At 44.4% G+C, this 14,808-nt stretch overlaps 1 protein-coding gene across 3 annotated transcripts in view; it reads left to right on the top strand.

Moving 5' to 3' along the window:
* Positions 1–14,808, top strand: part of LOC135526714 (glutamate receptor 3) — a 292,678-nt gene that overhangs the window by 206,200 nt on the left and 71,670 nt on the right. For all 3 annotated transcript variants that reach the window (XM_064955313.1, XM_064955311.1, XM_064955312.1), the window contains exons 7-8: positions 5,436–5,603; positions 7,258–7,362. In XM_064955313.1, coding sequence (XP_064811385.1) covers positions 5,436–5,603; positions 7,258–7,362 — 273 coding nt within the window. The remainder of the gene's footprint in view (positions 1–5,435; positions 5,604–7,257; positions 7,363–14,808) is intronic.

Here is a 14,808-nt window from a genome sequence, read left to right as displayed (position 1 = left end):
CTCTCTTCTCACTTTTGTTTCCTCTCCTTCTCCTCTCTTCTCACTTTCGTTTCCTCTCCTTCTCCTCTCTTCGTTTTCCTCTCCTTCTCCTCTCTTCTCACTTCTTCTCCTCTCAGTATGTCACTCTCCCATTCTCTTTCTTTTTTCATTTCTCTCCTTCCCTTCCCCAACGATTGATATATTGATAGGCAGGTGTGAAGCAAGGTTATAGCACAGCTTCAATGTACATCTAATTAAACAATGACCAAGGAAGAAATGGGTTTGAAATTACACTTAATTGTCCCCCACGATGAAATCGGGGAAGGAACTGTGAATCTGTCTCTGTCCGGTAGTACATTTGTACGTTAGTCACACGCAACATCACAGATAGCACTGGCCCGATTTTGACAAAACTTGGGTGAATGATACGTTTTGCCATAGAGAACTGGTATTTACAAGAACACACTCATTGTCCCAAGGAGTGCGCTATAGTAATTCATTCAAATGTATATATCAAATCAAATTATATTTGTCAAATACTTTGTAGACAACAGGTATAGTTAAAGATAAGATAAAAGTAAAAACTGAACATATATGTATTTGTCACATGCTTGGTAAACAACAGGAGTAGACTAACAGTGAAATGCTGACTGATGGATCCTTTTCCAACCATACAGAGAGGAAGATAAGAGGAAAATATAAATTGTGACATGAGAAAGGTCCTGTGTGGCTCAGTCGGTAGAGCATGGCGCTTGCAACGCCAAGCGTCGTGGGTTCGATTCCCGCTGGGGCCACCCATATGTAAAAGTAGTGGCCCCAGCCGACTTGTAAGTCGCTTTGGACAAAAGCGTCTGCTAAATGGGATATATTTTTTTATATATATATATATATATATATATTAGAAATAAATACACAGTGAATAACGACTGACAATAATGAGAAGAAAATAGCATGGCTATATACAGGAAGTAGAAAATAACATGGCTATATACAGGGAGTAGAAAATAACATGGCTATAGACATGAAGTAGAAAATAACATGGCTATAGACAGGAAGTAGAACATAACATGGCTATATACAGGAAGTAAAACATAACATGGCTATAGACAGGAAGTAGAAAATACATGGCTATAGACAGGAAGTAGAAACTAACATGGCTATATACAGGAAGTAGAAAATAACATGGCTATAGACAGGAAGTAGAAAATAACATGGCTATATACAGGAAGTAGAAAATAACATGGCTACATACAGGAAGTAGAACATAACATGGCTATAGACAGGAAGTAGTAAATAACATGGCTATAGACAGGAAGTAGAACATTACATGGCTATAGACAGGAAGTAGTAAATAACATGGCTATATACAGGAAGTAGAACATAACATGGCTACATACAGGGAGTAGAAAATAACATGGCTATATACAGGAAGTAGAACATAACATGGCTATATACAGGAAGAAGAACATAACATGTCTATATACTGGAAGTAGAACATAACATGGCTATATATAGGAAGTAGAACATAACATGGCTATATACAGGAAGTAGAACATAACATGGCTATAGACAGGAAATAGTAAATAACATGGCTATATACAATAAGTAGTAAATAACATGGCTATATAAAGAAGGTAGAAAATAACATGGCTATATACAGGAAGTAGAAAATAACATGGCTATATGCAGGAAGTAGTAAATAACATGGCTATATACAGGAAGTAGAACATTACATGGCTATAGATAGGAAGTAGAACATAACATGGCTATATACAGGAAGTAGAACATAACATGGCTATAGACAGGAAGTAGAACAATACATGGCTATATACAGGAAGTAGAAAATATCATGGCTATAGACAGGAAGTAGAACATAACATGGCTATATACAGGAAGTAGAACAGAGTAGGAAATAACATGGTTATAGACAGAGAGTAGTAAATAACATGGCTATATACAGGAAGTAGTAAATAACATGGCTATATACAGGAAGTAGAACATAACATGGTTATATACAGGAAGTAGAACAGAGTAGGAAATAACATGGCTATAGACAGAGAGTAGTAAATAACATGGCTATAGACAGGAAGTAGAAAATAACATGGCTATATACAGGAAATAGAAAATAACATGGCTATATACAGGAAGTAGAAAATAACATGGCTACATACAGGAAGTAGAAAATAACATGGCTATATGCAGGAAATAGAAAATAACATGGCTATATACAGGAAGTAGAAAATAACATGGCTACATACAGGAAGTAGAAAATAACATGGCTATATGCAGGAAGTAGAAAATATCATGGCTATATATAGGAAGAAGTAAATAACATTCCAGACTGTAGGCAACTAAGGTCACAGTTATGAAAACTTAGGACACTAAAGAGACCTTTCTACAGACTCTGAAAAATACCAAAAGAAATATGCCCAAGGTCCCTGCTCATCTGTGTGAACGTGCTTTAGGCATGCTGCAAGGAGGCATGAGGACTGCTGATGTGGCCAGGGCAATAAATTGCAATGTCCGTACTGTGAGATGCCTAAGACAGCGCTACAGGGAGACAGCTGATCGTCCTCGCAGTGGCAGACCACGTGTAACAACACCTGCACAGGATCGGTACATCCGAACATCACACCTGTGGTACAGGTACAGGATGGCAACAACAACTGCCTGAGTTACACCAGGAATGCATATTTCCTCCATCAGTGCTCAGACTGTCCTCAATAGGCTGAGAGAGGCTGGACTGAGGGCTTGTAGGCCTGTTGTAAGGCAGGTCCTCACCAGATATCACCGGCAACAACGACACTAACCCACCATTGCTGGCTCAGACAGGACTATCAAAAAGTGCTCTTCACTGACGAGTCGCGGTTTTGTCTCACCAGGGGTGATGGTCGAAGGAATGAGGGTTACACCCAGGCCTGTACTCTGTAGCGGGATTGAGTTGGAGGTGGAGGGTCCGTCATGTTCTGGGGCGGTGTGCCAGAGCGTTATCGGACTGAGCTTGTTGTCATTGCAGACAATCTCAACGCTGTGCGTTACAAGGAAGACATCCTCCTCCCTCATGTGGTACCCTTCCTGCAGGCTCATCCTGACATGACACTCCAGCATGACAATGCCACCAGCCATACTGCAAGACAGGAATGGCAGTATTCTGCCATGGCCAGCGAAGAGCCCGGATCTCAATCTCATTGAGCACGTCTGGGACTTGTTGGATCAGAGGGTGAGGTCTAGGGCCATTCCCCACCTTTGTTCAGGGATACATTATTCCATTTCTGTTAGTCACATGTCTGTGGAACTTGTTCAATTTATGTCTCAGTTGTTGAATCTTGTTATGTTCTTACAAATATTTACACATGTTAAGTTTGCTGAAAAAAAAACACATTTGACAGTGAGAGGACTTTTTTTGTTGTTGCTGAGTTTAGGAAGTAAAAAATAGCATGGATATATATAGGAAGTAGTAAATAACATGACTATATATTGGAAATAGTAAATAACATGTCTATACACAGGAAGTAGTAAATAACATGTCTATACACAGGAAGTAGTAAATAACATGTCTATACACAGGAAGTAGTAAATAACATGTCTATACACAGGAAGTAGTAAATAACATGTTTATACACAGGAAGTAGAACATCAATTTTATATATAGGAAGTGGTAAATAACATGTTTATATACAGGAAGTAGAACATAATGTGTGTATATATATATAGGAAGTTGTAACGGCGTTCTTCGTTTGTTGAAAGAGAGTCGGACCAAAATGCAGCGTGGTGGTTACTCATGTCTTTAATGTAGAAGATAGCTATACATGAAATAACTTAAATAAATACAAAACAACAAACGGAACGTGAAAACTAATTACAGCCTATCTGATGAACACTACACAGAGACAGGAACAATCACCCACGAAATACAAAGTGAAACCCAGGCTACCTAAATACGGTTCCCAATCAGAGACAACGAGAATCACCTGAGTCTGATTGAGAACCGCCTCAGGCAGCCAAACCTATGCAACACCCCTACTCAGCCGCAATCCCAATAACTACAAAACCCCACTACGAAATACAACAACATAAACCCATGTCACACCCTGGCCTGACCAACTAATTAACCAAAACACAAAATACTAAGACCAAGGCGTGACAGAAGTAGAAAATAACATGTATAGGAAGTAGTAAATAACATGGTATATACACAGGAAGTAGTAAATAACATGTTTAAATACAGGAAGTAGAAAATAATGTATATATATATATATATATATATATATATATATATATATATATATATATGAAGTAGAAAATAACATGTATATATATATAGGAAGTAGAAATAACATGGCTATATACAGGAAGCAGTAAATAACATGGCTATATCCAGGAAGTAGAAAATAACATGGATATATACAGGAAGTAGAAAATAACATGGATATATACAGGAAGTAGAAAATAACATGGCTATATACAGGAAGTAGAAAATAACATGGATATATACAGGAAGTAGTAAATAACATGGATATATACAGGAAGTAGAAAATAACATGGCTATATACAGGAAGTAGAAAATAACATGGATATATACAGGAAGTAGAAAATAACATGGATATATACAGGAAGTAGTAAATAACATGGATATATACAGGAAGTAGAAAATAACATGGATATATACAGGAAGTAGAAAATAACATGGATATATACAGGAAGTAGTAAATAACATGGATATATACAGGAAGTAGAAAATAACATGGCTATATACAGGAAGTAGAAAATAACATGGCTATATACAGGAAGTAGAAAATAACATGGCTATATACAGGAAGTAGAAAATAACATGGCTATATACAGGAAGCAGTAAATAACATGGCTATATCCAGGAAGTAGAAAATAACATGGATATATACAGGAAGTAGTAAATAACATGGATATATACAGGAAGTAGAAAATAACATGACTATATACAGGAAGTAGTAAATAACATGGTATACATAGGAAGTAGCAAATTACATGGCCATATACAGGGAGTACCAGTACCGAGTCATTGTATCGATGTTCGAGGTAATTGAGGTAGCTATGTACTGTACATGTAGGTAGTTGTAAAGTGACTAGGCAACAGGATAGATAATTTACTGCAATAGAAGCGCTTGTGCAAAAAAATGTGAGTTAGCGCAAAAAAGGTTTAAATTGGCCCGAGGGTTGGTGGGGGCTGAATCCTTCGTGTGGGACAACAGTAAACATTCACTGTTGCCTTCACACATTTAGTCAAGGTGCAGGTTAAGGAACAACCTGTTCTCTCCAAGTTAAGGTAAGTCTGCGATGAACGTGTGGGACAGTGTGATCATCGGTTAGTCTCCCATGATCTCTCTTGTGATTTCTGGTGATCTCTCGTGATTTCTGGTGATCTCTTGTGATTTCTGGTGATCTCTTGTGAACCCCCTGAACTCTCTTGTCCTCGGCAGTACACGTCAGCTCTGACCCACGATGCCATCCTGGTGATTGCTGAGGCGTTCCGGTACCTGCGGCGCCAACGGGTAGATGTGTCAAGGCGAGGGGGAGCAGGAGACTGTCTGGCCAACCCTGCTGTGCCATGGAGCCAGGGCATCGACATCGAGAGAGCACTCAAAATGGTAAGATAGAGGGAAAGATGGGGAGGGAGGTAGAGAGAGAGAAGGAAGGTGGTAGGCAGAGAAGGGAAAGGAGAGAGAGAAGGAAGGAAAGAGGTAGGTAGGGAGCGAGGGGAGACAGATAGACGGGGGTTGTAGTGAGAGATGGAGGTAGGTAGGGAGGAGAGAGAGAGAGATAGATGGGGGAAGTAGTGAGAGAGATGGAGGTAGGTAGGGAGCGAGGGGAGAGAGATAGACGGGGAAAGTAGTGAGAGTAATGGAGGTAGGTAGGGAGGAGAGAGAGATAGATAGACGGGGGAAGTAGTGAGAGTGATGGAGAGAGAGAGATAGACGGGGGAAGTAGTGAGAGTGATGGAGGTAGGTAGGGAGGAGAGAGAGAGATAGACAGGGGAAGTAGTGAGAGTAATGGAGGTAGGTAGGGAGGAGAGAGAGAGAGATAGACGGGGGAAGTAGTGAGAGTGATGGAGGTAGGTAGGGAGGAGAGAGAGAGAGATAGACGGGGGAAGTAGTGAGAGTGATGGAGGTAGGTAGGGAGGAGAGAGAGAGAGATAGACAGGGGAAGTAGTGAGAGTAATGGAGGTAGGTAGGGAGGAGAGAGAGAGAGATAGATGGGGGAAGTAGTGAGAGTGATGGAGGTAGGTAGGGAGGAGAGAGAGAGAGATAGACGGGGAAGTAGTGAGAGTGATGGAGGTAGGTAGGGAGGAGAGAGAGAGAGATAGACGGGGGAAGTAGTGAGAATAATGGAGGTAGGTAGGGAGGAGAGAGAGATAGATAGATGGGGGAAGTAGTGAGAGAGATGGAGGTAGGTAGGGAGGAGAGAGAGATAGATAGATGGGGGGAGTAGTGAGAGAGATGGAGATAGGTAGGGAGGAGAGAGAGATAGATAGATGGGGGGAGTAGTGAGAGAGATTGAGGTAGGGAGGAGAGAGAGATAGATTGGGGAAGTAGTGAGAGAGATGGAGGTAGGTAGGGAGTAAAGAGAGAGATAGACAGGGGAAGTAGTGAGTGAGATGGAGATGATAAGAGTGAGACTTGTAAGATTGAGAAACCGAGACAGAGAAATGAAGAGCAAGTGCGATAGAAAGAGGGGGCAGATAGAGAGCTATAGAAAGAGGGGGAAGAGAGAAAGATAGATATCTATATAAAGAGGGGGCAGAGGGAGAGATAGAGAACGATAAAAAGAGACTAATCTCCTCGTTCCTCTGCCTCCCTCTCACAGACCTCTCACAGTTAAATTCTCTCCCCCTCAGCTCAGCTCTCTGAAATACAAAGAGACTCTCATTCTCATTACCATAAACCCACATCTTTTATTAAAGCCTATCAGTTCCATCATTTGATTAACGCCAACGATTCAACCTATGTGAATACCTGCCATTTCCTAAATCCAGCCATTTCCAAATTTGATAATAACTTGGCTTTCTGTATTACACATTGTTCTGTGTGTTTCGATAATAACATGGCAGTCTGTATTACACGTTGTTCTGTGTGTTTCGATAATACCATGGCAGTCTGTATTACACGTTGTTCTGTGTGTTTCGATAATAACATGGCAGTCTGTATTACATGTTGTTCTGTGTGTTTCGGTAATAACATGGCAGTCTGTATTACACGTTGTTCTGTATGTTTTGTCACTGTGTTTTACTGTCCCGCGGTGCAGGTCCAGGTTCAGGGGATGACGGGGAACATCCAGTTTGACAGCTATGGCCGGAGGTCCAACTACACTATAGACGTCTATGAGATGAGAACAGGGGGACCCAAAAAGGTGCAGGCTCTCACGTCCATCTACAGCGCTCTCCATAACTCTCACGTCCATCTACAGCGCTCTACATAACTCACACGTCCATCTACAGCGCTCTCCATAACTCTCACGTCCATCTACAGCGCTCTCCATAACGCTCACGTCCATCTACAGCGCTCTCCATAACTCCCACGTCCATCTACAGCGCTCTCCATAACTCTCATGTCCATCTACAGCGCTCTCCATAACTCTCACATCCATCTACAGCGCTCTCCATAACTCCCACGTCCATCTACAGCGCTCTCCATAACTCCCACGTCCATCTACAGCGCTTTCCATAACTCCCACGTCCATCTACAGCGCTCTCCATAACTCTCACGTCCATCTACAGCGCTCTCCATAACTCTCACGTCCATCTACCTAGCTCTCCATAACTCTCACGTCCATCTACAGTGCTCTCCATAACTCTCACGTCCATCTACAGAGCTCTCCATAACTCTCACGTCCATCTACAGCGCTCTCCATAACTCTCACGTCCATCTACCTAGCTCTCCATAACTCTCACGTCCATCTACCTAGCTCTCCATAACTCACACGTCCATCTACCTAGCTCTCCATAACTCACACGTCCATCTACCTAGCTCTCCATAACTCACACGTCCATCTACCTAGCTCTCTATAACTCTCACGTCCATCTACCTAGCTCTCCATAACTCTCACGTCCATCTACCTAGCTCTCCATAACTCTCATGTCCATCTACCTAGCTCTCCATAACTCTCACGTCCATCTACCTAGCTCTCCATAACTCTCACGTCCATCTACCTAGCTCTCCTTAACTCTCACGTCCATCTACCTAGCTCTCCATAACTCTCACGTCCATCTACCTAGCTCTCCATAACTCACACGTCCATCTACCTAGCTCTCCATAACTCTCACGTCCATCTACCTAGCTCTCCATAACTCACACGTCCATCTACCTAGCTCTCCATAACTCTCACGTCCATCTACAGAGCTCTCCATAACTCTCACGTCCACCTACCTAGCTCTCCATAACTCTCACGTCCATCTACAGCGCTCTCCATAACTCCCATGTCCATCTACAGAGCTCTCCATAACTCCCACGTCCATCTACAGAGCTCTCCATAACTCTCACGTCCATCTACAGCTCTCCATAACTCCCACGTCCATCTACCTAGCTCTCCATAACTCTCACGTCCATCTACAGAGCTCTCCATAACTCTCACGTCCATCTACAGCTCTCCATAACTCCCACGTCCATCTACCTAGCTCTCCATAACTCTCACGTCCATCTACAGTGCTCTCTATAACTCTCACGTCCATCTACCTAGCTCTCCATAACTCTCACGTCCATCTACCTAGCTCTCCATAACTCTCACGTCCATCTACAGCGCTCTCCATAACTCCCACGTCCATCTACCTAGCTCTCCATAACTCTCACGTCCATCTACAGAGCTCTCCATAACTCTCACGTCCATCTACCTAGCTCTCCATAACTCTCACGTTCATCTACCTAGCTCTCCATAACTCTCACGTCCATCTACCTAGCTCTCCATAACTCTCTCGTCCATCTACAGAGCTCTCCATAACTCTCACGTCCATCTACCTAGCTCTCCATAACTCTCACGTCCATCTACCTAGCTCTCCATAACTCTCACGTCCATCTACCTAGCTCTCCATAACTCTCACGTCCATCTACAGAGCTCTCCATAACTCTCACGTCCATCTACCTAGCTCTCCATAACTCTCACGTCCATCTACAGCGCTCTCCATAACTCCCACGTCCATCTACCTAGCTCTCCATAACTCTCACGTCCATCTACAGAGCTCTCCATAACTCTCACGTCCATCTACCTAGCTCTCCATAACTCTCACGTCCATCTACAGAGCTCTCCATAACTCTCACGTCCATCTACAGAGCTCTCCATAACTCTCACGTCCATCTACCTAGCTCTCCATAACTCTCACGTCCATCTACCTAGCTCTCCATAACTCTCACGTCCATCTACAGAGCTCTCCATAACTCTCACGTCCATCTACAGAGCTCTCCATAACTCTCACGTCCATCTACCTAGCTCTCCATAACTCCTTACCAACACAGCTTTTAAGTCTCATTTTGGAGATGAACTTCAGCCAGTCGTCAAGAGTTTAGTTCCTCATGTATTCCTGTCATTGTTTATGAATTCTGACATGACCTCTATAATTGATCCTATTCGACAGATAGAGGATTTCTACACATGTCTGTAGGAGCCAGGGGTTGGATCCAAAATTATTTTTCAATCGTTTCGTTCTGAACAGAACCATTATTTTTTTCATTCCATTCCACTGTTCCACCAGAAAAATAACGTTCTGAACCGGGTTCGACCCCCCCCCCTAAAAAGGACCAATATATATTGTTTACTTCTGTTCCTTTCTAAACAGTTTGCTTTGGAGCGGATAAGGAATTTAAATCAAATCAAACTTTATTAGCCACATGCGCCGAATACAACAAGTCCAGACTTTACCATGGCATTCTTACTTACAAGCCCTTAACCAGCAGTGCAGTTCAAGAAGAAGAAAATATTTACCAAGTGGGCTAAAATAAAAAGTAATAATAAAAAGTAGCACAATAAGAATAACAATAACGAGGCTCTATACAGGGGACACCGGTACTAAGTCAGTGTGCTGTATTGGAAGACGTTAAAGAGCAAATTGTATTTTTCCGTAACAGCATGGTTTAATCATAATGAAAGACAAACACATACACACTGTGCTGTCAGTCACAGTGTAGGGCGAGAGATGCAACTGCGGGTGAGGAGGGAGCATTGAAAAACTAGCACTGGAAAAGTGAATCTATTGTTCTCTAATTAAGCATATCTCCCTAATTTCTGAATCATGCTTGTAATGTCGACAGTAGGTTACAGTAACCTATGCTTCAGAGGGGAGGGGCTACAGTAACCTATGCTTCAGAAGGGAGGGGTTACAGTAACCTATGCTTCAGAGGGGAGGGGCTACAGTAACCTATGCTTCAGAAGGGAGGGGTTACAGTAACCTATGCTTCAGAGGGGAGGGGCTACAGTAACCTATGCTTCAGAAGGGAGGGGCTACAGTAACCTATGCTTCAGAGGGGAGGGGCTACAGTAACCTATGCTTCAGAAGGGAGGGGCTACAGTAACCTATGCTTCAGAGGGGAGGGGCTACAGTAACCTATGCTTCAGAAGGGAGGGGTTACAGTAACCTATGCTCTAGAGGGGAGGGGCTACAGTAACCTATGCTTCCGAGGGGAGGGGCTACAATAACCTATGCTTCAGAGGGGAGGGGCTACAGTAACCTATGCTTCCGAGTGGAGGGGCTACAATAACCTATGCTTCAGAGGGGAGGGGCTACAGTAACCTATGCTTCAGAGGGGAGGGGCTACAGTAACCTATGCTTCAGAGGGGAGGGGCAGGCAGACTATACACACCCACTGGTAAGGATTTCCAGCTGGCAGGCAGACGCTGGAATACGTTTCTGAGTGACAGAGTGAGGGTTTTGCATAGGGGCTTTGTTGCGATTTCTGTGGGACTGGAACAAAATGCCTGGAACCTAAAATAACATTATTAACAGTTGTAACACTTTTAAAATAACGGTTCTGTTCCGGAACAGTATAGATCACTTTGGCTTCCGATACGGGTTCTGTTCCTCAAATAACTTTGTTCTTCTACATGAACCAGTTCCAACTTGCTAGGAACCATTTAATCTAACACGTGACAGTGCGAGATGACTGTGAGCTTAGATCACTGCACAGTGTGTAGTCAAACCTGCTGGCTGCCTTCCATGCACAATGCACCACCAATTAACGCCCCACAGCCCTGGTGTCTTACCCCTCACAGCCCTGGTGTCTCACCCCTCGCAGCCCTGGTGTCTTACCCCTCGCAGCCCTGGTGTCTTACCCCTCACAGCCCTGGTGTCTTACCCCTCACAGCCCTGGTGTCTTACCCCTCACAGCCCTGGTGTCTTACCCCTCACAGCCCTGGTGCCTTACTCCTCGCAGCCCTGGTGTCTTACCCCTCACAGCCCTGGTGCCTTACCCCTCGCAGCCTTGGTGTCTTACCCCTCACAGCCCTGGTGCCTTACCCCTCACAGCCCTGGTGCCTTACCCCTCACAGCCCTGGTGTCTTACCCCTCACAGCCCTGGTGTCTTACCCCTCACAGCCCTGGTGTCTTACCCCTCACAGCTCTGGTGTCTTACTCCTCACAGCCCTGGTGCCTTACCCCTCACAGCCCTGGTGTCTTACCCCTCACAGCCCTGGTGTCTTACCCCTCACAGCCCTGGATAGAGACAAGAGGAGGAAAGAGAGAGAATCAGAGACAGAGAGAGAGAGCATCAGAGAGAGAGGGAGAGAAAGAGAAAGAGAGAGTGAAAGTGAAAGAAAGAGAGAAAGTGAAATACTGAGGCAGACATAGAGATAGATTGTCACGTTGGGTCATGACAATGAAGCCCCAATCCCAGGCAGACAATGACAGGTTATAGAGGTGAGAGAGGGCTGGTATGAGGGGTGATTGTGGTGAGAGAGGGCTAGTATGAGGGGTGATGGTGGTGAGAGAGGGCTGGTATGAGGGGTGATGGTGGTGAGAGAGGGCTGGTATGAGGGGTGATGGTGGTGAGAGAGGGCTGGTATGAGGGGTGATGGTGGTGAGAGAGGGCTGATATGAGGGGTGATGGTGGTAAGAGAGGGCTGGTATGAGGGGTGATGGTGGTGAGAGAGGGCTGGTATGAGGGGTGATGGTGGTGAGAGAGGGCTGGTATGAGGGGTGATGGTGGTGAGAGAGGGCTGGTATGAGGGGTGATGGTGGTGAGAGAGGGCTGGTATGAGGGGTGATGGTGGTGAGAGAGGGCTGGTATGAGGGGTGATGGTGGTGAGAGAGGGCTGGTATGAGGGGTGAGAGTGGTGAGAGAGGGCTGGTATGAGGGATGATGGTGGTGAGAGAGGGCTGGTATGAGGGGTGATGGTGGTGAGAGAGGGCTGGTATGAGGGATGATGGTGGTGAGAGAGGGCTGGTATGAGGGGTGATGGTGGTGAGAGAGGGCTGGTATGAGGGGTGATGGTGGTGAGAGAGGGCTGGTATGAGGGTGATGGTGGTGAGAGAGGGCTGGTATGAGGGGTGATGGTGGTGAGAGAGGGCTGGTATGAGGGGTGATGGTGGTGAGAGAGGGCTGGTATGAGGGGTGATGGTGGTGAGAGAGGGCTGGTATGAGGGATGAGAGTGGTGTGTCTCATCTGATGACACACACACACACAGGCACACCAACACGGACTTTGCTGTCACAGCACTACCCTGCTACACTATACACTACCCTGCTACACTATACTCTACCCTGTTACACTACCCTGCAACACTATAGACTACCCTGCTACACTATACACTACCCTGCTACACTATACACTACCCTGTTACACTATACACTACCCTGCTACACTATACACTACCCTGCTACACTATACACTACCCTGCTACACTATACACTACCCTGCTACACTATACACTACCCTGCTACACTATACACTACCCTGCTACACTATATACTACCCTGCTACACTATATACTACCCTGCTACAGTATACACTACCCTGCTACAGTATGCACTACCCTGCTACACTATACACTACCCTGCTACAGTATACACTACCCTGCTACAGTATGCACTACCCTGCTACACTATACACTACCATGCTACAGTATACACTACCCTGCTACAGTATGCACTACCCTGCTACACTATACACTACCCTGCTACAGTATACACTACCCTGCTACACTATACACTACCCTGCTACAGTATGCACTACCCTGCTACACTATACACTACCCTGCTACAGTATACACTACCCTGCTACACTACACACTACCCTGCTACACTATACACTACCCTGCTACAGTATACACTAACCTATTACACTATACACTACCCTGCTACACTATACACTACCCTGCTACAGTATACACTAACCTGCTACAGTATGCACTACCCTGCTACAGTATGCACTAACCTGCTACAGTATGCACTACCCTGCTACAGTATACACTAACCTATTACACTATACGCTACCCTGCTACACTATACACTACCCTGCTACACTATACACTACCCTGCTACACTATACACTACCCTGTTACACTATACACTACCCTGTTACACTATACACTACCCTGTTACACTATACACTACCCTGTTACACTATACACTACCCTGCTACACTATACACTACCCTGTTACACTATACACTACCCTGTTACACTATACACTACCCTGCTACACTATACACTACCCTGCTACACTATACACTACCCTGTTACACTATACACTACCCTGTTACACTATACACTACCCTGCTACACTATACACTACCCTGCTACACTATACACTACCCTGTTACACTATACACTACCCTGCTACACTATACACTACCCTGTTACACTATACACTACCCTGTTACACTATATACTACCCTGCTACACTATATACTACCCTGCTACACTATACACTACCCTGCTACACTATACACTACCCTGCTACAGTATACACTACCCTGTTACACTATACACTACCCTGCTACACTATATACTACCCTGCTACACTATATACTACCCTGCTACACTATACACTACCCTGCTACACTATACACTACCCTGCTACAGTATACACTACCCTGTTACACTATATACTACCCTGCTACAGTATACACTACCCTGTTACACTATACTCTACCCTGTTACACTATACACTACCCTTCTACACTATACACTACCCTGCTACACTATACTCTACCCTGTTACACTACCCTTCTACACTATACACTACCCGGCTACACTACCCGGCTACTCTACCCTGCTACACTATACACTACCCTGCTACACTACCCTGCTACACTACCCTACTACACTACCCTGCTACAGTATACACTACCTTGTTACACTATACACTACCCTGTTACACTATACACTACCCTACTACACTATACACCACCCTGTTACACTAGACACTACCCTGTTACACTGTAGACTACCCTGTTACACTATACACTACCCTACTACACTACCCTGCTACAGTATACACTACCCTGTTACACTATACACTACCCTGTTACACTACCCTGTTACACTACCCTGTTACACTATACACTACCCTGCTACAGTATACACTACCCTGTTACACTACCCTGTTACACTACCCTGTTACACTATACACTACCCTACTACACTATACACTACCCTACTACACTACCCTGCTACAGTATACACTACCCTGTTACACTATACACTACCCTGTTACACTACCCTGTTACACTATACACTACCCTGCTACAGTATACACTACCCGGCTACACTACCCTGCTACACTATACACTACACTGTTACACTACCCTTCTACACTATACACTACCCTGCTACACTATACACTACACTGTTACACTACCCTTCTACACTAT

Source organism: Oncorhynchus masou, chromosome 32 (genome assembly GCF_036934945.1).
Source record: "Oncorhynchus masou masou isolate Uvic2021 chromosome 32, UVic_Omas_1.1, whole genome shotgun sequence".
In the NCBI taxonomy this organism is placed as follows: Eukaryota; Metazoa; Chordata; class Actinopteri; order Salmoniformes; family Salmonidae; genus Oncorhynchus; species Oncorhynchus masou.
This window is presented reverse-complemented; position numbering and strand designations above follow the sequence as displayed.